Source organism: Pseudochaenichthys georgianus, chromosome 21, assembly GCF_902827115.2.
Source record: "Pseudochaenichthys georgianus chromosome 21, fPseGeo1.2, whole genome shotgun sequence".
Lineage (NCBI taxonomy): Eukaryota > Metazoa > Chordata > Actinopteri > Perciformes > Channichthyidae > Pseudochaenichthys > Pseudochaenichthys georgianus.
Window position 1 is genome coordinate 38804198 of NC_047523.1, and position 21539 is coordinate 38825736.

Here is a 21539-nt window from a genome sequence, read left to right on the forward strand (position 1 = left end):
ACACACACACACACACACTGAGCACTGCTTCAACACACACACACACACACACACACACACACACACACACACACACACACACACACACACACACACACACACACACACACACACACTGAGCACTGCTTCAACACACACACACTGAGCACTGCTTCAACACACACACACTGAGCACTGCTTCAACACACACACACACACACACACACACACACACACACACACACACACACACACACACTGAGCACTGCTTCAACACACACACACACACACACACACACACACACACACACACACACACACACACACACACACACACACACTGAGCACTGCTTCAACACACACATACTGAGCACTGCTTCAACACACACACACACACACACACACACACACACACACACACACACACACACACACGCACACACGCACACACACACACTGAGCACTGCTTCAACACACACACACACACACACACACACACACACACACACACACACACACACACACACACACACACACACACACACTGAGCACTGCTTCAACACACACTGAGCACTGCTACCCTCCATGTCTGCAGCGTTGTGTAGATGAAGGTGTGTGTGTGTGTGAGAGAGAGAGAGAGAGAGAGAGAGAGAGAGAGAGAGAGAGAACGAGACACAAAGGAGAGGATGTGTCGATGAGACAATGAGCTGCGAGACAAAGGACTGTTGAAACTATGAGTTGGTCCATCTGTGGTTCTGCACGTGGCTTTGGAGACTCTGCCGGCGTGCTCATAACAGTGCATGTGAACCTATGGGTGTCAATGTGTCACATTGTGTGTCTGCTTTCATTCACGTGTTGGCGCTGAAGGACCAGTCCCTCATATGATGGTGAGACATTGCTCGGTTGAAGGTACATGTGAATAATGATCATAATCTGCGGGTAGACAAACACTCGGTGCGTCACTGATGTCTCACCTCACCCGTCTCCATGCAGGGGGCAGATCGTGTCTCCTCTGCACCTCATGGACTCTGATGTGTGCCAGATTGTCGAGTTGTGTTTACGTGCTAGGTGTGGGTTTATTGCTCAAAATAGCACATTACGTATGGAGAGTCACGTTGAAGAGGGAAGTGAAAGGGAAGGATCCATGAAGACTCCCTGCAGAGAAGAAACACTTCATTTAGAGACTATCTGCAGTGAAGAGCGGCAGGAGGACCCGAGGAAGGACTCATGAGAAGCCATGAGGATTTAAGACATTAAAAAACACTGAATATTTTCACCTTTCTATCCATTTGAAGATGTGCCTCATCTTATATATGAGTATGAACGACTAACACATCTTTGTGTTGCGGTGTTATGCTTAATGCATGTTCTTGTTACATGTCCTACGCAGAGGTAGTGTTCGTTTAAACTAACTTTGGTTTCTAAGTGGAACAACTCTGCTGAAGTCATCAGTGTTTTAATCAGGATTTAAAATCACTCTGTCACAGTCCATTGGAGATGCACCAGTCTGCACAACGACTACTTTTACTTTCACTACTTTCACTATATTTTGATGAGAATACTTTTCTATTTGAGTAACATTTTGAATGCAGGACTTTTACTGAAACAGAGTATTCCTACACTCTGGTACTTCTACTTTACTCAAAACAAGATCTGAGTACTTCTACTTTTACTCAATACAAGATCTGAATACTTCTACTTTTACTCAAGTACAAGATCTGAGTACTTCTATTTTTACTCAAGAACAAGGCCTGAGTACTTCTACTTTTACTCAAGTACAAGGTCTGACTACTTCTACTTTTACTCAAGAACAAGGCCTGAGTACTTCTACTTTTACTCAAGTACAAGATCTGACTACTTCTACTTTTACTCAAGAACAAGGCCTGAGTACTTCTACTTTTACTCAAGTACAAGATCTGACTACTTGTACTTTTACTCAAGTACAAGATCTGCATACTTGTACTTTTACTCAAGTACAAGCTCTGAGTACTTCTACTTCTACTCAAATACAAGATCTGAGTACTTCTACTTTTAGTCAAGAACGAGATCTGAGTACTTCTACTTTTACTCAAGTACAATATCTGAGTACTTCTACTTGTACTCAAATACAAGATCTGAGTGCTTCTACTTTTACTCAAGTACAAGATCTGAGTACTTCTACTTGTACTCAAATACAAGATCGGAATACTTCTACTTTTACTCAAGTACAATATCTGAGTTCTTCTACTTTAACTCAAGTACAAGATCTGAGTACTTCTACTTTTACTCAAGTACAAGATCTGAGTACTTCTACTTTTACTCAAGTACAATAACTGAGTGCTTCTACTTTTACTCAAGTACAAGAACTGAGTGCTTCTACTTTTACTCAAGAACAAGATCTGAGTACTTCTACTTTTACTCAAGCATAATATCTGAGTGCTTCTACTTTTACTCAAGTACAAGACCTGAGTACTTCTACTTTTACTCAAATACAAGATCTGAGTGCTTCTACTTTTACTCAAGTACAAGACCTGAGTACTTCTACTTTTACTCAAGAACAAGATCTGAGTACTTCTACTTTTACTCAAGCATAATATCTGAGTACTTCTACTTTTACTCAAGAACAAGATCTGAGTACTTCTACTTTTACTCAAGTACAAGATCTGAGTACTTCTACTTTTACTCAAATACAAGATCTGAGTGCTTCTACTTTTACTCAAGTACAAGATCTGAGTACTTCTACTTTTACTCAAGTACAAGATCTGAGTACTTCTACTTTTACTCAAGCACAATATCTGAGTACTTCTACTTTTACTCAATAACAAGACCTGAGTACTTCTACTTTTACTCAAGTACAAGATCTGAATACTTGTACTTGTACTCAAGTACAAGCTCTGAGTACTTCTAATTCTACTTTTACTCAAGTACAAGATCTGAGTACTTCAACTTTTACTCAAGAACAATAACTGAGTGCTTCTACTTCTACTCTAGTACAAGATCTGAGTACTTCTACTTTTACTGAAGTGCAATATCTAAGTACTTCTACTTTTACTCAAGTACAAGATCTGAGTACTTCTACTTTTAGTCAAGAACGAGATCTGAGTACTTCTACTTTTACTCAAGTATAATATCTGAGTACTTCTACTTTTACTCAAGTATAATATCTGAGTACTTCTACTTTTACTCAAGCACAATATCTGAGTACTTCTACTTTTACTCAAGCACAATATCTGAGTACTTCTACTTTTACTCAAGTACAAGACCTGAGTACTTCTACTTTTACTCAAGAACCAGACCTGAGTACTTCTCCCACCTCTGCCTAAAAGCATCCACTATCAATGCCGAGAGTAGAAGAATATGCTGTCAAAATCCTTAGATACATTATGTGAGCTGTACATATTGAGTTATAACATATTCAATACTTAACGAGTCTATTTTTCCAAATTGTTTAATATTTGTCAGATATGTCCGTAGAGTAAACTGACAGCGCTAGCTCTGTCTCACTGCCTTGGTATGCAAATCTCTCTCCACTGCAACAAGTGGCAGACAGCTCCCATTCAAACAGCCATTACTCCCCGACACACTGGTTCACAATACGCACGAGTTCTAATTAGCTGTCCCACGTAATGTTAGCGTGTGAGGCCTTATCAACACAGCGCCACATTCAGGAACCGCCACATTTCAGACTCCGCTGCTCGGCAATTCCTCTGCACTTCATTAGTGTTTCCCGCTCCACATCTCGCTCTTTGTTTCTCGTCAAAATAGAATTCATTTTCGAGCGCAGCCACAATCTGTCAGCAGTCAAAGTAATGAATCCTCTTAGCTGCCACTAATTGTATTTCCTGCTATTTTATCTGCCTGTTTCTCTCTCCCTCCCTTAAGGGGAAATGCCGGAGGGGAGATATTCTTATTGTGTCTTAAGGAGCGGGGACATTGGGAGAAATGTGGTGTCAGACTCGGGTTGGGGGGGGATTGATGGCAGGGGGGGAATTGATGGCAGGGGGGGAATTGATGGCAGGGGGACTACATGGCTGTTGGTTCTGCTAAAAGATGGAAATGCATTTTAGGCCAGAGGCAAATCATAAACGGGGTCTGTGGCCCTGAGCACGAGGAGCAGAGACGCTGCCCGGTGTTTCCTGCATCAGGGAAAGAGATTTAAAGTCAAGTGCTTTTATTCCTCCATATGTACGCGTTGTCTGTCACATCCAAAGAGGTGATGCTGTTACCTGTAAAACACAATGTTTGCCCCTGAGCAAATAAAAACACACAAAGGGTTTTTAAAAACGGACAAACTATAAAAAGCCTTTTGTTGGAAGTGCCAACTTCATCAGGAATGATTCATCAACAAAAAGTGGACCCGGGTTTCCCTGAATACAATTTAGGAATCATTCAGGGAAACCGGGGGCCTCATGTATAAAGCCTTCGTAGGATTCAGGGGGGAAGGTTGCTTACGTAGGACAAAGCAAAAGAATATACGCAGACACGTCGACCAGCTGGGCGCAGCGTCTCCACTGCAGCAACTCTATGTCCACCAGTTAAAGGATGGTTATATCTACCGAATATGTGGTGTTTCCATACCTCCTGTGTTTTATGAGCAAGTCTTAGCAAACGGCAGAACACATGATTAAACGTGATAGTAGGCGATATAAAACCATGCTCGTATCTATACAATTTAGGGCTGCACGATTTTGGGAAAAAATCCTATTGCGATATTTGTTTTTTAGCGACCCAACGGAAGTTTATTGTAAAGTGCGGCCATATCTCCGGCTAGGAAGGTCGCATCAACGTGCTCCCGTCTCCAGCGCCCCGCAGCCCGAGCTACGAGTGAAAGAACTAAACTTCCATGAAGCTTCCGTTGGGTTGCTTTGAAGTCGAGCTCCAGTTTGAGATTCACCCTGTGATAGAAACACGTGATGGAGCGTCTCTAACCTGACTCAGAGGGTTCACCAAACCATCTGAAGCTCCACTGGAAGCCATCTGGAAAGGGCAGGCACTTTCAGAAGCACTTGGCAGGTGATTGGATCAATCTGTCTATCACCTTCTATCAGGGGCCACTTCTGATTGGTTAACAATGGCTGGTACATGTGGAGCACAGCACTTCTGATTGGTGTGGATGACTCACACACAAAAGAAAAAAAAATGTAAAAGAAAATGGCAGGCTTTGCGATTTGATAATCGATTAATCGTTCAGCCCTAATACAATTATAGAAATACAAAACGGCGTCAGTTTGGACGTAATTCTGTCCTCCTGCTTACCGCATCATTTATGAGAAAACATTTCATAACATTAACACAACATTTCGAGGTGGTTTTAAATAACATATCCGTATTTATTTATTTCTCCAGGTTATGTGTGTGTGCACTGAGGAGTCTCAAGCAGGCGTTCGTTAAATCATTTTAAGATTGGCTTTAATCAATATTTGAAAGTGAATTCTTCATATGTGATAAATGAGAGGTAACATTTTATTTATGGTATTATTTCCACACATCTCTCTCCATTCTTCCTTCTGCCAACGCGGTGTCGCAGTTTCTCCTCTCTCCCGTCTTTGTGCTTAGTGCGTACGCATGGGTTAGAGTTTTAAGTGGAGGACCGCACGTTTTCCCGTCAAGTTAGTATTTTATAAATCGCAAACATTGCTTAGAAACTAGCGTACGCCATCTTTTGAGCGTACGTTTATAAATGAGGCCCCTGGTCTTTTCTAACTTCAAGAAAGTGTGTTTTGTATTTGCTATCAGTCTCTTTTCCGCAAGAAAACTGTCCAATTATTTAAAAAACACAACTTGTATTGTGCCTTTATTTAACCAAACTTTACATCTCAACTAAACTTCATTTATTTCATTTTGTTGCATTTAACTCTTAAAGGTCAACAGAGGTCACTGAGGGATTCTTCTCCTCTCTTATGTGTTTCCTTCCTCTACGTGGTAATGCCCGAGCCATGATTCATCGCAAAGGCATCCATCACGCTGTGTGGGGGGTGCATGGGGGGGGGGGGTGTGGGGGGGGGGGGGGTGTGGGGGGGGGGGTGTGTGTGGGGGGGGGGGTGGGTGGGGGGGGGGGGGGTGTGTGGGGGGGTGTGTGTGGGGGGGTGGGTGTGTGTGTTTACAATGACGCAATGCCATCAGTCCCCAGGCTGTCAGGAGACGTGTTTTCATTTCAGCAGCAGAGTGATGGCACTCTGTGTGTGTGTGTGTGTGTGTGTGTGTGTGTGTGTGTGTGTGTGTGTGTGTGTGTGTGTGTGTGTGTGTGTGTGTGTGTGTGTGTGTGTGTGTGTGTGTGTGTGGTGTGTGTGTGTGGTGTGTGTGTGTGTGTGTGTGTGTGTGTGTGTGTGTGTGTGTGTGTGTGTGTGTGTGTGTGTGTGTGTGTGTGTGTGTGTGTGTGCGTGTGTGTGTGTGTGTGTGTTGCTATGCCGCTCACTGCTCACAGGAAGTGGATCCGAGGTCGTGTCTGAGTGTTCGGATGCACGTTGAGACGGTGAAGGTCCCGCAGAGCGCATTAGCCACTTTTTATTCCTTCCTCTCCTCCTTCTCGTACCGAGGCCTCGGAGCTCACGTTTCATTCTAATCACAGTTTACTTAGCGCCGTCCGCTGCCGTCTGAGGCGGGTTAATTGAAGGGAGCTGCTGTGGGAAATGAGCTGGAGCTATCGATATGGACCAGAGCCCACTTATCTATCCACTGCAGCAGCTAGACATAGCTTCAATCACGCTAATGCATCCGTCTCAAAGTACGCCTTAAAACTTCTCTGGAGAACAGAGATGTGATCTGCTTTTGTATGCTTAGCTTGCTTGTAGGTTGTAGCTGACATAATAACAATGTTACATTACCTGTGAACTAAGTGACTAAAGCTATGTGTGTTCTCTTGTGACACACACACCCTGTGTCTGCAGTCTGTTTCACCTTCCAGTGCTTTTGGTTTGTTAGTTTCAGTTCACCGTCACGGGTCTCATCAACCTGTTCTCCAGCTGCAGCATCAGATATAGCGACCACAGTGATCACAGTGATGCATTTGGCAGCTAAATCAGCAGATTCTTCGCTCAGGAGTGGAAGAAGACGGTTTCTGAATGGTATCAGCCTGTTAAAGAAAATAGAGCACAACTGAAACATCACATCTGAAACGATGCAACAACATAATGCACTTGTTGGGGATGCAGCTTGGGATGTGAGGAGTGAGGGACACGGCTTGGAACGGGCGTGTCGCCTTCTGTCCTGCCAGTGCTGGCAGGATATGAATTAAAATGTCGAACTCGGACTTCATTTTAAGGACACAGTGGGCGGGGCCTATGGGGATCTTCCATTTAAAGCATGTATAACACATGCTAATGTTTGTCAAAAATTGCTTTATGACACTTTGTATGGGATCAATATTGTCGTGCAGCTTTGACAAAATATGGTTGAATTTATATTTGTTGCAACTAATGGGAGGAACTACTCCAAAAAAAACTTCTCCTAACATATAATTGCTCTATAAAGTTATTTTGCACACATATATTATGTCCTTTCAAAATGAGTTTCTGTCCAGCTGATGAAGTCTCTTTCATAATTATTCACCAAGCGCAATATCTATCTCTTTAGCTGCTTAATATTCCACTTTCTTTCCGCAGCTAGTTGCTCATTTAGCCCGTTTGTCTTTTTGCTGAGCAGGTATAGAGTGGAGCTTTCATTAGTCACGAACAATCCAAAAACAACCCTGGAATATCTATTAATATAAACGTTATGTAAAAGCAATAAAATAAATCCCAGCCAGGCTCATTAGGCGGTGGGGAGTTCAGTTCATTCTGCCGCTTTCACTCATTACCGAGGATTCGTGCGGAGGCTATTCATCCGAAATCATGCACTTCCATTCCTTCAAGCATAGTCGATTTACTTCATGATCTGTGAAATGAAAGATCTATTTATACTTTGAACAGAAAGGAGCACTCTTTTTAGCAGGTCTCCTAAAAGTCCTAATTTAATGTACTATATTTCAGTTTAAATTCCTAAAGAGCCATATACCCTGCGCTGAGCATTTAAGAAAAAGAAACGTGATTAACTTAGAATCTTTTTGATCCCTGCAGAGTTCCCCGCTGAGTCTTGGGGCTTTACAATGTGAGTCCCTTCTGCTGAGCTTTAGTTCACGCATAATGAAGAACCAGAACAAGCACATGACTTATATAACTGCTGGCAAATTCACACTTACATTATTAAATTGTCCTCGACTGCATGTAGGTGTTTAAGATGAGGTGACGCAGCCTTAGTTAGAGGGGACATATTCTGTTAATTGTCAGTATGTTGTGTCTCTACTTTAAAGAGTCCTCTCCTGCTGATGTTCAGGTGTATATCAGTATGTAGTGTCTCTACTTTAAAGAGTCCTCTCCTGCTGATGTTCAGGTGTATATCAGTATGTAGTGTCTCTACTTTAAAGAGTCCTCTCCTGCTGATGTTCAGGTGTATATCAGTATGTAGTGTCTCTACTTTAAAGAGTCCTCTCCTGCTGATGTTCAGGTGTATATCAGTATGTAGTGTCTCTACTTTAAAGAGTCCTCTCCTGCTGATGTTCAGGTGTATATCAGTATGTAGTGTCTCTACTTTAAAGAGTCCTCTCCTGCTGATGTTCAGGTGTATATCAGTATGTAGTGTCTCTACTTTAAAGAGTCCTCTCCTGCTGATGTTCAGGTGTATATCAGTATGTAGTGTCTCTACTTTAAAGAGTCCTCTCCTGCTGATGTTCAGGTGTATATCAGTAGTGTAGTGTCTCTACTTTAAAGAGTCCTCTCCTGCTGATGTTCAGGTGTATATCAGTATGTAGTGTCTCTACTTTAAAGAGTCCTCTCCTGCTGATGTTCAGGTGTATATCAGTATGTAGTGTCTCTACTTTAAAGAGTCCTCTCCTGCTGATGTTAAGGTGTATATCAGTATGTAGTGTCTCTACTTTAAAGAGTCCTCTCCTGCTGATGTTCAGGTGTATATCAGTATGTAGTGTCTCTACTTTAAAGAGTCCTCTCCTGCTGATGTTCAGGTGTATATCAGTATGTAGTGTCTCTACTTTAAAGAGTCCTCTCCTGCTGATGTTCAGGTGTATATCAGTATGTAGTGTCTCTACTTTAAAGAGTCCTCTCCTGCTGATGTTCAGGTGTATATCAGTATGTAGTGTCTCTACTTTAAAGAGTCCTCTCCTGCTGATGTTCAGGTAGTATATCAGTATGTAGTGTCTCTACTTTAAAGAGTCCTCTCCTGCTGATGTTCAGGTGTATATCAGTATGTAGTGTCTCTACTTTAAAGAGTCCTCTCCTGCTGATGTTCAGGTGTATATCAGTATGTAGTGTCTCTACTTTAAAGAGTCCTCTCCTGCTGATGTTCAGGTGTATATCAGTATGTAGTGTCTCTACTTTAAAGAGTCCTCTCCTGCTGATGTTCAGGTGTATATCAGTATGTAGTGTCTCTACTTTAAAGAGTCCTCTCCTGCTGATGTTCAGGTGTATATCAGTATGTAGTGTCTCTACTTTAAAGAGTCCTCTCCTGCTGATGTTCAGGTGTATATCAGTATGTAGTGTCTCTACTTTAAAGAGTCCTCTCCTGCTGATGTTCAGGTGTATATCAGTATGTAGTGTCTCTACTTTAAAGAGTCCTCTCCTGCTGATGTTCAGGTGTATATCAGTATGTAGTGTCTCTACTTTAAAGAGTCCTCTCCTGCTGATGTTCAGGTGTATATCAGTATGTAGTGTCTCTACTTTAAAGAGTCCTCTCCTGCTGATGTTCAGGTGTATATCAGTATGTAGTGTCTCTACTTTAAAGAGTCCTCTCCTGCTGATGTTCAGGTGTATATCAGTATGTAGTGTCTCTACTTTAAAGAGTCCTCTCCTGCTGATGTTCAGGTGTATATCAGTATGTAGTGTCTCTACTTTAAAGAGTCCTCTCCTGCTGATGTTCAGGTGTATATCAGTATGTAGTGTCTCTACTTTAAAGAGTCCTCTCCTGCTGATGTTCAGGTGTATATCAGTATGTAGTGTCTCAACTTTAACGTTAGCTGGTCGGCTCTGTTGTGATTGGTCACCCGCTTAGAGATGTCCCGCCCCTGAGCCTATCAAGTACAATGTGTCCAATGGAGGCGTTTCAGGCAGCCGGGGAATGTGTGGGAGAGTGACTGGCGGGAATGTGGAAATGTTAGCGTTTTCAGACCATGCACTAAAACCTTTAACACACTACAGGAAAGGGAAATCTCCCAAAGAACACAATAAAACTAAATCTTTAAATTCCCTGAAGCGTCCTGTTTGTTTGAGCTCTCCATTTGGCTCCTGTAATACTGACCTAGTTCAGTGTTGATTCTGAGTTGGTCTCAGTTGGCGGGCTCCTCTGAATATTGGGTCACGACGTTGTCCCACTGGCCTATTGTCCCGGGAAGGCACTTAATCAATTCTAGATACTTATCTGCCGTGGCTCCTCTCGTGCATGAAAGCTACCCTTTGGGAGAGAAGAGAAATAAATAAAGACGTGGATCAGGCGGATGCTCTTCTTACTTCTAGACATTTAGGCAACCTTCTAACTTGGGCAGTGCGATCAGAGAAGAGGAGGAGATGAGTACAATGAGGCCAGTCACACCCAGCAGGGGGTCTCCTGGCACCCTCACATACAGTATACTCAGTCTATGCCAAGAGAGGGACATCTCTTTGAAACAAAAATACTCTGACTGGAAAAAATGCTGCTCCAAAAACAAGTTAAACAATAATGAAACAAGTCAATCTGCCAATAGATCGGTTGAACATTTGCTCGGTAAGATTTTTAGATAAATCAGATCTTGTAATTAGCTGGGAGAACTTTGAACTATGTTTGACCAGAATCAGGAGTTGTTGTGTTACAATATAAGCCGCAAAAGCTGTTTGTTATCTGATGTTCGTTGGTGATTTTCCAATAAATATGCGAAAGAAAATAAGTTTAATCCGAGATACGACTCAAAATAAGATGTTTTCACTTAACATGACGACGCATCGTCTAAAAACAAGACCCGATATCTCACCGCAGTGTCACTTCTGAATGTCTCACATCAGATGGTAAGACATTCTGAATAGATATAAGACACATCTACTCGGCAAGATTTGAGTTGTTGTCGTGCTTAACAAGAGCCAGTGCTACCCCGGTGGCTGAGCAGCATGTGTGTGTGTTCCTGCCGTAGAGTGTTTGCAGAGCAGTCGTGCCGCGCCGCCGCCTGCATCCACAACCAAGCCCTCGGCACAGCCATCAACAGGAATCTAATGGGCCGGTGGGAGTAAAAAGGGGGAGGTGGAGAGTGCTGCAAACTTTCTGGTGCAAAAGATATAGAGGGGGAGAGAAGAGAGACAGCCATTGACATGCTAATGGCGTCCTCAGCCCTTCTCCAATGAGCCCTTGGCGGGCAAGCCGGTCGCCATGTTTACACAATAAACAAACGGCGATGAGGTTAAAGGCTTGTTGTGCGTGCCTACAGTATTAGCAACAGTCGGTTCTTGCGTAACTGTTTTGTCGCGTCTGCAGCTGACTGCCTTTCGGCCTCTTTCTCATCTCTGTTTTCTTGTTTTTTGTCTCCTAGGCGACGGAGTGGGCACCGGACGAGGACACCCGGCGGTCGTGTCAGAGCAAAGGCAAAACAGAGGTAACCTCCATCCCGCGCCCGATTACAACACAGAGAGGCCATCTTGATATCTGCTGCTCCTCCTCACGGGAGGCTCGGCACAGAAAACGGCTTCTTCTGGCGCTGAGCAGAAAAAGGAGAGAGGGAGAGAGGAAGAGGGGGAGAGGGGAAGAGGGGAAGATAGTGAGACACACATAAGGACTTCCTTTCAAATATGTCTGATGAACAACTGTCACAGCGTCCTTCCTTTGTTTCCATCAAGCCACTGAGACGCTTTAACAGACAGACGCGATATCTTTTGTTAACTTGTTGTGATGACTTGTTTGGCTCTCGATGATGTATTGATATTGTGCGACTCGCGTTTAATTAAAATAATGCACACACATTCAACACAGAAAATAGGCCTTTACAATAGCATTCTTCCTTTCTTTGAGTAGGATAATACAACTGACGGATAAGTACGTTCGCACAGGTTGCTCATTGCTGTGTCTCCTAAGAGGCCGGGAAATATAGTCCTTTCTAATTTCCACTACAGACGTCACGATCGAGCAACAACATGTGTCCTTTTCACAAAAACGAAACACTGCCTCTAACACAGGGGTGTCAAACTCAAGGCCCGGGGGCCAAATCCGGCCCGCGACTTCATTTCATGCGGCCCCTCAAGAGATTGCAAAGAATATAATGTTTATTATACGGTTAGATGCCGAATTACAGAAGCACCTTGCCTATAAACTACATATCCCACAATGCATCTGAAAGTTGACTTTTTTCTCAGAATTTGACTTATTTTCTTCAAAATATTAATTTTTTCTCAGAATTCGATATTTTTTAAATCATTTTGTAACATTCTCAGTGAAGAGACTTGCAATGATTTGCCCTAGACTTCTGCTTTCAGACGTAGTATCCGATAATAGTCCAATGCAGAGGCAATAATGTCATAGAATACATTATTTTATATATATTAAATATTTATATATGTATTTTGATATATAGTCTTAAAGTTACAACCGGCCCTTTGAGTGCAACCATAATGCTGATGTGGCCCGCAAAGAAATTGAGTTTGACACCCCTGATCTAACACATCGACGCATCAACTGGTGTAGCTTATCTTGTGAGTATCTGATTGCAGCGTGACATGTATCTCCCTCGTCAGAGCGAGGGGTGAGATCTAACACACAAAACCATCGATTCTTACGGAGACCTGCTTCCCTGCATTCACATCGGACACAAAGCGCCACCGTTTCCCAGGAACTTAAACCGTTTCAACACCAATACATCGATTTCACGCCTTTTGTTAAAACAGATTTGACTGTTTTCTCCAGAAACACACGCTGCAGCGCCTCAGTCGATGTCACACATAGGCTTCCATTCAGCTGCAAACACGTTCCTTGCGTCTGAACAATGGCCGTGCCAGAGGGAAAAGTGCAGACTCTGAATTGCTTTGGGTTGTGTGGCGGTCTGATACCAGAGGACCGGCTCTATTGTTCTTCTCAGAGAATATGTATCCTGCCTCCTCAGCTTTTCTCTGCTCCTCTGTAACTTTCTGAAAGCTTGTTTTCGTCTCGGCAGATTGAATGTCAAAACTACATCAGAGTCCTGCTGGTGAACAAGACCGAGGTCATGTCCTGCGGAACCAATGCTTTCCAGCCCCAATGCATCACCAGAGAGGTACGGATCAGTGTGTGTGTGCGTGTGTGTGTGTGTGTGCGTGTGTGTGTGTGTGTGTGTGTGTGTGTGTGTGTGTGTGTGTGTGTGTGTGTGTGTGTGTGTGTGTGTGTGTGTGTGTGTGTGTGTGTGTGTGTGTGTGTGTGTGTGTGTGTGTGTGTGTGTGTGTGTGTGTGTGTGTGTGTGTGTGTGTGTGTGTGTGTGTGTGTGTACACACTGCAGCCCTCAGGTCCTTTGTCTTTTCCAAACCACTGTTCCTTAACCTCCGTAAAAAAGGACTGGGATTCAGGAAAGATGTGAAGGAGAATTCATCCGGACTTGTGGAAAAGAGACTGCACTTATTTATGATGCAGCGATCGATGGTATTGATGTGTGTCTGCTGTGAGGAAACGACAATCTTTCTGCGGATGGACTCCTAAAATCACTACAGATAGTTTGCCCCGTAGGGGTTTATAAACGTGGACAACGGTGTTAAATATATTACTTTAGTACCAAGGTTTAAATGAAAAGGAACAAATAAACAAAATGGTTGCTCACACTCCGTATCGCTTGTGTTAATCCACATCAATCCTATTAGTGTCATGTTTGTATAATATTTGAATGAATAATACATCGGGCAAATGTACTTCTGTGCATATCGCCATTTAATTATTAATTTAATTGAATTAGCAAATAAACAGCTTAAGAAACTCCATCCAACTTCTTTAAAGATTGTACAACTATATTAAGTGTCACATTAATAGTTCTCCTTTTGGTTTACTATATTGTTCAAAACTCAAAGCATATAAGCACCTTAGCATCATTTGGACAATCCTTAATAACTAGCAAGGAACCACTAGGAAGGAATAACAAGGAATTGTAGGACGGCGTTCTTTCCTTTCCTTTTGTAAAGCATGAACTACTGTATCCGAAGCTAAAGGAGACAATAAAGGAAGCATTACAGCTCCTTTCCTATTTCCTAGAGAATTCCAATAGCTCTTTTCATGACCGACACTTAGCTACTTAGGGGTCACTTCCTATATGTTGAGTAAAAGAAAGAAACAAAACAACCGTATTTCCCTTTTCATCTCCTCCTCGACATCAGGTGGGGAACCTGAGCAGCGTGTTGGAGCGCGTGAACGGCGTGGCTCGCTGTCCGTACGATCCGCGCCACAACTCCACGGCGGTGGTGACGGAGAGCGGAGAGCTGTACGCCGCCACCGTCATCGACTTCTCCGGCCGGGACCCCGTCATCTACCGCAGCCTGGGAGGCATGCCCCCCCTCCGGACCGCACAGTACAACTCCAAGTGGCTCAACGGTAAGTGAGCAGAGCTAGCATTGCGGAGCTAACGTCCTGCTGTAACTCCACAACAAACCGTGGAGGAAATTCTTAAGAGAAACTGAGCATGGACAAAGTTTGTCTTTTGTTATATTTAATAAAGTAATAAAGAAAGTCAATATACAAGAGCTACTTCCTCCTCAGAGGATAAGCTCTGCACCCCGCACACAGCACACAGCCACACTATATAGTGGAGAATATCCAACTGGTCCACTCCTAAAGTCCCGTAGGCATCATCTAAACATCCCCAACCTTAAACCCCTCGTTCTTAACCATTTGCAAATCCACCTTTTACTCTTCCCTTTGCCTCCTGAACCCTTAGCATACGTCTCTGTTAAACGCATACAAGACTACAAATACAATTGCGTATTGTAAGAGACAATCAGAGTCAGAGGTCGCGTTAACCGAATATTTTTTTTTTAACAATGACGTACAAATCTGAAAGCAGTCCGTCATTTTGACAGATTAGAACAAACTCAGAACAGCGCCAAAGTTTCCCCGCAGCGAGGCTCCGGTGTTCTGCACGCCCTCCAAAAGGAAATGATACCGTTTCCAAACCCAACTGTGCCGATCATTGAAATGTCTGTGAGTTTTGGCTTTACGCTGTGCCCGCTCCCGCGAGGTGCAGCAGCCATGCACAACACGGCGCATGTGAACTGCCCCCCCCCCCCTCGTCAGAGTTGTGTAAAGGCCGATGGGTAATTCTGGATTTTGACGGAAGTTTTACGATCCTGTCCGTCAAAATGACGGGCAGCGGAAAAAGTCTAGCGCGACCTCTGATCAGAGTATAAGACTATGTTTTAAATGATATGATAATTTGACGACACAAACTAAACAAGTTTTACAAATGCCTTAGGATTCACTAACGAACACCGTGTGGTTTGCAAATACAAAACACCACCATCTACAAACGAATGCATTAAGTTTTGCAAATAAAAACCGTATCTATCAAACAGACATGTTTCTAATACATCTCGTTTCAGAGACAAAGTCAGCATCTAATCCGACAGAATAAGTAATGTGATGCGGTTTGAACTCTTTCCAAATCCACACAAGGTTAATGTTGAATCAGACAATCTCTGGAAACTCCCGCTGTGACTTCAAACATGTCCGAGTGGCTCAACGATACGAGGGCAGCGCGAGAAACACGTTTGAAGTGCGTGGACTTACACTTAAAATGGTGTTAAGTATTGAGGCGATTTGGTGCCTCATTGGTGCAAATGTGAGGTACTTCCTTTGAGTACTTCTTCATGCGAAGTTATACTTTACTCGATTTGTATCAAAGGCAGATTGTAATGGTTGAGTTACAGCTCGTTCAGTGTTTCACCGCGTCAGTGTGTATTCTAAATGTGAGGACTCTAATCCATCAGAACAAGTCGTCTGATTGGGTTTCAACGCTTTCCAAATCCACACGAGTTTAATGTTGTCTCAAACAATCTTAGAAAATTCCCGCTGTGACTTCAATCGTTCCCCCTGGCCTGCCTGCGGCGGCAGATGGGCGGACTGTTTGAGCAACGCTTCTGTTACTGCCAAGATGGATCAATCCGACAGCGGTGTTTTCAGAGGATAACAAAGACTGTTTGGATTTGGAGTCGTGTGGACGCCATGGCACAGGTATTAGTGGAATGCATAGACTGGCGGAGGACATGCTCTCAATCCCGCTGGTGTGGGTGTCAATAATCTCCCTCCTGCTGACGCTGTGCCTTTCCCCCTGAACACACCGCAGCAGAAACCCATTCACACACGCCCTGACGGCAGCAGAAATGTAGATGGACCTTCCTCGGGAGGAGGCGGGGAGATTACTGAATTCATGGCGGGGCGCAGGAAAGACGAGTTATTTCAGGCGTTCATCTTGCTGGAAGGAAAGGTCAACTTCCCGTTCTGCATCACAGACACTGATAGGTGGCACTTTGAAGGCGTCTGGTTGCATTTCCAGTAGATAAGGGACTGTTAGAAAAGATATTAGTCTTTTGTTTAAAAAAAAGTCTAAGCTCTGGATGTCAAATCTTAGTTGCGTAATACCATTGTGACGGAGCGGATCACAGGGTGACTGACTCCGCCACTGACAGCCGTAGCGGCGACACACACACACACACATACACACCAAACATTTCATGCTCTCTTCCGTTCGTCAATAAATCAGGTTAAATCATCACTAAAACGTCCACCTTTTCCCCCTTCCTTTCTGTCGCGTGACCACAAGTGCACGCTTGTGAGTCTACAATTATTTCAACATACCTTTAACTATATTACACCATACTTACGTGGGGAGCGGCGGGCGGAGTTTCGCCGCCGTCCCCCCAGCAAAGGGAAGGTGGAAAAGACGGAGGCGCATCACTTCCGTGATTTAAATAGGATGCAATTTATTATTTATTTTGTGTTTATTAATTATGGGGAATGACTGTTAAGAGGTAGTTAACCTGTGTATGTTTGGGTCGGATAGTTTCCTCATGTTTGAGGAAATTACATTTATGTTGACAATGTGGTTTGGAGATAATTGTGTAACCGGTTGACGGTACGCCTGTGGGGAGGGGCGATGCGTACACAAGGGACGGTGCTGGCCCTGGAAGAATCATTCGGGAGATGGTTGCAGTGAAGGCAACAGCTAGAATGTGTTTACCCCAGGAGTAATAGACAACCACATTTGGTAACTTTGATTTTGTTTATTTAAGTTATACTGTTTCACTTTTATCAAACAGTATATATTCTTTTGTTGCTGTTATAAATAAAGTTTTGGAGCTTAAATCATCCGACTAAGCCTATGTTTCCAACGGACAAATAGAACCCCGTCACAACCATCCAATGCTATTCTTCCGTTTGTGCACTCATTTCAACCTTCGAAAGAAAACACCTGGTACAAAAGCAGTGAGCAAACATAACATGATAGCGCCGTACACCCAGGTGGAGATAACAAGGAGGTTGATCTGCGGAAAATAAAACATAAGAAAACATAGCTATACGGCCAGAGCTGTGTTGAGATGTTCTGAGCAGAAGTGAACTCAAACTGAAATCAGCTCTCTCGTTGAGTCAAGCCGTCGGCTGCAACTATTCGCCGGCATACTCCACAGATCGATGAAACATGAAATTGGTCTTTGTGGTCTTTCGTCGCTCTGAGTTTCTACGTTTCTGAGTACACGAGTGGGTTCTGCCCTCAGTCGGTCAGGCTAACCCAACATATTGCTGTCCTACGTAGTAACACTAGAGAAACTTGAGACCATGTTGCGGTGCAGCTTCAAACTCTATTCTGATCTAATCTACAGACCCTTAACGTGTTGTGACTGCGTCTTGAGTGGACATGTGTTGGGCCATCAGTGACCGTGTTGAAAGGGGTGGACCATCGAGTAGTTTAGACGCTCAATCAGGATCAGACTCGAGGGTTAACCAGTCTGTCTGTCCCTGCAGTAAATAATCACACCTCACAGACCCCCGAGCTTTACCCAACGGAACGACAGCAGGGCGGGAGGGATTCTGCTGCAGCAAGGTGCATGTGTGTGAGAGGAAATGGAACTTTTACAACAGCTTTGACATTTTCTAATTGCTTGTTCTGTCTGACCAGCGCTCCAAAACATATCGACTTCACAAAGAAGCTGAGAAGCATATTATAACAGAAAACTAAAAAAGCTTGCCGTTCTCGCCTTGATTAAAGACTTAACTGACAGATCCATCATCAGAGGTGTTGTGGTAATTCGTTATCTTGTGACTACCGTACTTTTCGGACTATGAGCCGCGACTTTCGTACAGCTAACGGCCACTAGGGAACCTCCTACATCTATGGATTGTACAGGTAAAATTAACCACCGTTAACGCTATGGGCTCTAGGACCGGTCCGCGCCCGCCACCTTTAAGCGGCGGCTCCAGCAGGAAAAGCTGGAGGCCGGAAAAGAGAGAGACAGGTAGCGCGCCAAAATAAAAGTGGAACCGAGAGACAGAACGAGAGCAAGACAGACGGACAATTTAGCTGCTGCGGCTTATATGACGGTGCGCTTTGTAGTCCGGAAAGTACGGTACTGCTTTACTCAACTTATCAAAAGCACTAAATGTACCAAACACATATTCACGACAAGCTCGACAAGACTTGGGACTTTAGAGAGTTGGTCAGAATAAAGTGGAGACCGAATTGGAGAAGTAGGATGGATTGGGAAGCAAGCGAAGGTGGGAGAATGTGTGTGTGTGTGTGTGTGTGTGTGTGTGTGTGTGTGTGTGTGTGTGTGTGTGTGTGTGTGTGTGTGTGTGTGTGTGTGTGTGTGTGTGTGTGTGTGTGTGTGTGTGTGTGTGTGTGTGTGTGTGTGTGTGTGTGTGTGTGTGTGTGTGTGTGTGTGTGTGTGTGTGTGTGTGTGTGTGTGTGTGTGTGTGTGTGTGTGTGTGTGTGTGTGTGTGTGTGTGTGTGGGAAGAAGATGCGGTTGAGAGGGAAGCAGAGAGATAGACTGAGCAGTCAGCGAGCGATGTGATTATTCTTCACGGCAGGGAGAGGGTGAAATTACAACACACAGCATGCTTCACACACACGCAGGGTCTCTGTCTGTGTGTGTGCACGAGTGTGTCGGCATGTGTGTATACATGTATGCAAGCTGTGTGTGCGTTTCCACACGTGTCCAAGCTATGTGAGTGTTTACAAAAATGGACACACACAAAGCTGTGGGCGGAAATAGATGAGTAGCAGAGCGGATAGCGTCCTCATTAGCATAATCGCAGGCACACTCACACACACATGTTGCACTTCATGCCGTCACCCACACACACACACTACCACACGCACACACTCGCTGTGCTTCTCAGCGTCTGTTAGGGTTATGGAGTTGAGTTCCCACTGGATTTGGGGTGTGAATGAAAATCTAATTTCCAGCTCTAAGCCTCTCAGGTTCAGGAGAAGGCAGGAAGGGCTGCTGGATCCAATCAATCTGCTCCTTATTGGGTTGGTCGCCTGCCAGGCACCCCCTAACTGTTTCCCATCATGCATCTGAATGACATGAGGCGCTTTAAAGTCAACAGTGGAATAATGTTAACAATGTGAGGAGGAAGCTGGTGCACTGGTGTTCGAGCCACAAGGAAGGAAATGTAAAAGATCCTTTACTGTAGCGACTGAAGCATAACAACAACATGTCAGGCTTTGAGTTGGTATGTTAGACCTACAGGGGTTGATCGATGCTGGCTCTTTAACAATTTAATTGCAACTATTGGCTTTTTAATCCTCTTGGATTTTGAGTGCCTGTATTTTACTTCTATTTATTTATTTGTTTCCCCTTTTCAAAGAAGTCCTTTATCAACGGATCAATATACAGAGTACACTTTTTCCTGGTTTACATAACGTGTCTTTGCTTTTTCTAAACCCCCTGAAGACTTTATAATTAACAACATATTTATCTTTGTTCTCCCAAGCTGAATACAATTTTTTTGTAAGTGCTTTTTGGCGTAAACATTGTAATAAAACAGATTTGTCGTTACATTTTGAAGAGCTGATTCTACATTTACCAAGTTGAGAAGAAAATAAAAAAAGAGATGTCAATGTGCAGTGGCACCCCAAGACACTCTGGAGGGCCCCAAGCAGAAGGAACATGACACCTCCGACAGCACCAACCCCCCCGGAGCGGAGCAGCACAACTGAAATGATGAGCTTTTGGCGGCACGCTATGCATGGGGACCCCTTGAGGGGGTTACCCGACATGTCGTTGCAGTAAATTGCAAGGGTGTTTCATGTTGTCGTTGCTATGGACCTTCTTAATCTACCTTCTTTGGGGGTCCCCTTCTGGTCCGGTGCCCCAAGCAGTTGCCTGCCTTGCCTGTCTGCAAGGTGCGCCCCTGTCAATGGGACCCTGCTGGATAAATACAAAGTGAAAAAAATAATGTATTGGGAGCCAAAAACTAGCAACACATGAACACAGAATATTTCCTTTTTCCACTGTTATAGAATTAAAAATATATACAATTCTGACATTTAACAGCCATGTTATATAGTTAAACAATAGCTCACGACAGGCCGTGGTATATACTCATTATATCACAGCTAAGGGGCGTGGTTCGGCCCGACGCGAAGCATATATCACGGCCTGAAGTGAGCTATTGCTTTTATAAAACGGTTACCAAGTGTGGCAATATGAAAGAAAAATACACACTCCAATTTAAATAGTTGTTATTAGTAAATAATGATGTTCAAAATAAAATAGTCCCTCCGTTGCCTTCTGCATGAAACATAGTGCGAGGTGGTTGCTATGCAACAACACTAACAGCTAGCGAACATATTAGACAGAGAGCGTTGATCCATTATTTGGCTATTTATTTACATTAATGTGTATGTTGCCGTTTATTGTGCAGCGACTGAAAACCTGTCCAGCATCAGTAGCATGGCTGACGAGGTTACTTGTATAGGTTGAGGTTGTTCTAGCTGTTGCTTGGCGTGGCGAGAATATTGCTCCACTTTCTCCGGTCCCCGAGATTTGGCTTCCAGTAGCTCTGGAGAGAGCTTTCGCACCTGTGGCCACTAACGGTCATAATTTATCTGCTTTGTTTCAAGACCCGCATCAGAAAGCTTTTGAATGGTGGTACTTCTCCAGTTGGTCTACCTGCTCTTCACGTAGCTCTGCATGTCGTCGTTTAGGTGCTTTCTGGAGATAGGCACTGCTCAATCCACTCCTCCATAGTAAGACCCCCCCGGAGGTCGAAGTTAATCAAAAATGTTTCCATCTTATGCTTTGTAAGTTTGTTTCGTAACGGAAGAAATGTAAATATATAACGGACAAGTAAAATCAAGCAATCTGATTGGTCGATAGCGTTTTTGCGGACCTCTTTGATTACAGATTTGAAAACATCGTTGCTTGCTTTAAAAGTAGCACAACTCATGATGTCAAACCTTGGAAAGTATCTAGATATCCCTGCCCTAATGCCAAAGGAACTGCACACTGAATATGTGTCGCCGTTTGATGTCTATGTCTGGACCGCTGCGTAAAAAGGAGGGTTTCTGCCCCGTTACTTCTCCGCTGCTTTCTTGTTCCAGTCTGAAAAGCAAACCAGCCCAACTGTA

General features: G+C 43.8%; 1 protein-coding gene and 1 long non-coding RNA gene across 4 annotated transcripts in view; one reads left to right on the plus strand and one right to left on the minus strand.

Annotated features, from left to right (window-relative positions):
• Positions 1-21539, plus strand: part of sema5ba (sema domain, seven thrombospondin repeats (type 1 and type 1-like), transmembrane domain (TM) and short cytoplasmic domain, (semaphorin) 5Ba) — a 281741-nt gene that overhangs the window by 169296 nt on the left and 90906 nt on the right. For all 3 annotated transcript variants that reach the window (XM_034110160.2, XM_034110161.2, XM_034110162.1), the window contains 3 exons: positions 11498-11560; positions 13109-13207; positions 14289-14502. In XM_034110160.2, coding sequence (XP_033966051.1) covers positions 11498-11560; positions 13109-13207; positions 14289-14502 — 376 coding nt within the window. The remainder of the gene's footprint in view (positions 1-11497; positions 11561-13108; positions 13208-14288; positions 14503-21539) is intronic.
• LOC139435944 (uncharacterized) lies at positions 1053-21176 on the minus strand. The gene is made up of 4 exons (XR_011645148.1): positions 21082-21176; positions 20249-20337; positions 10243-10395; positions 1053-1134 (listed from the first exon to the last, which is right to left on the minus strand). It is a non-coding gene; the product is annotated as an uncharacterized lncRNA (long non-coding RNA).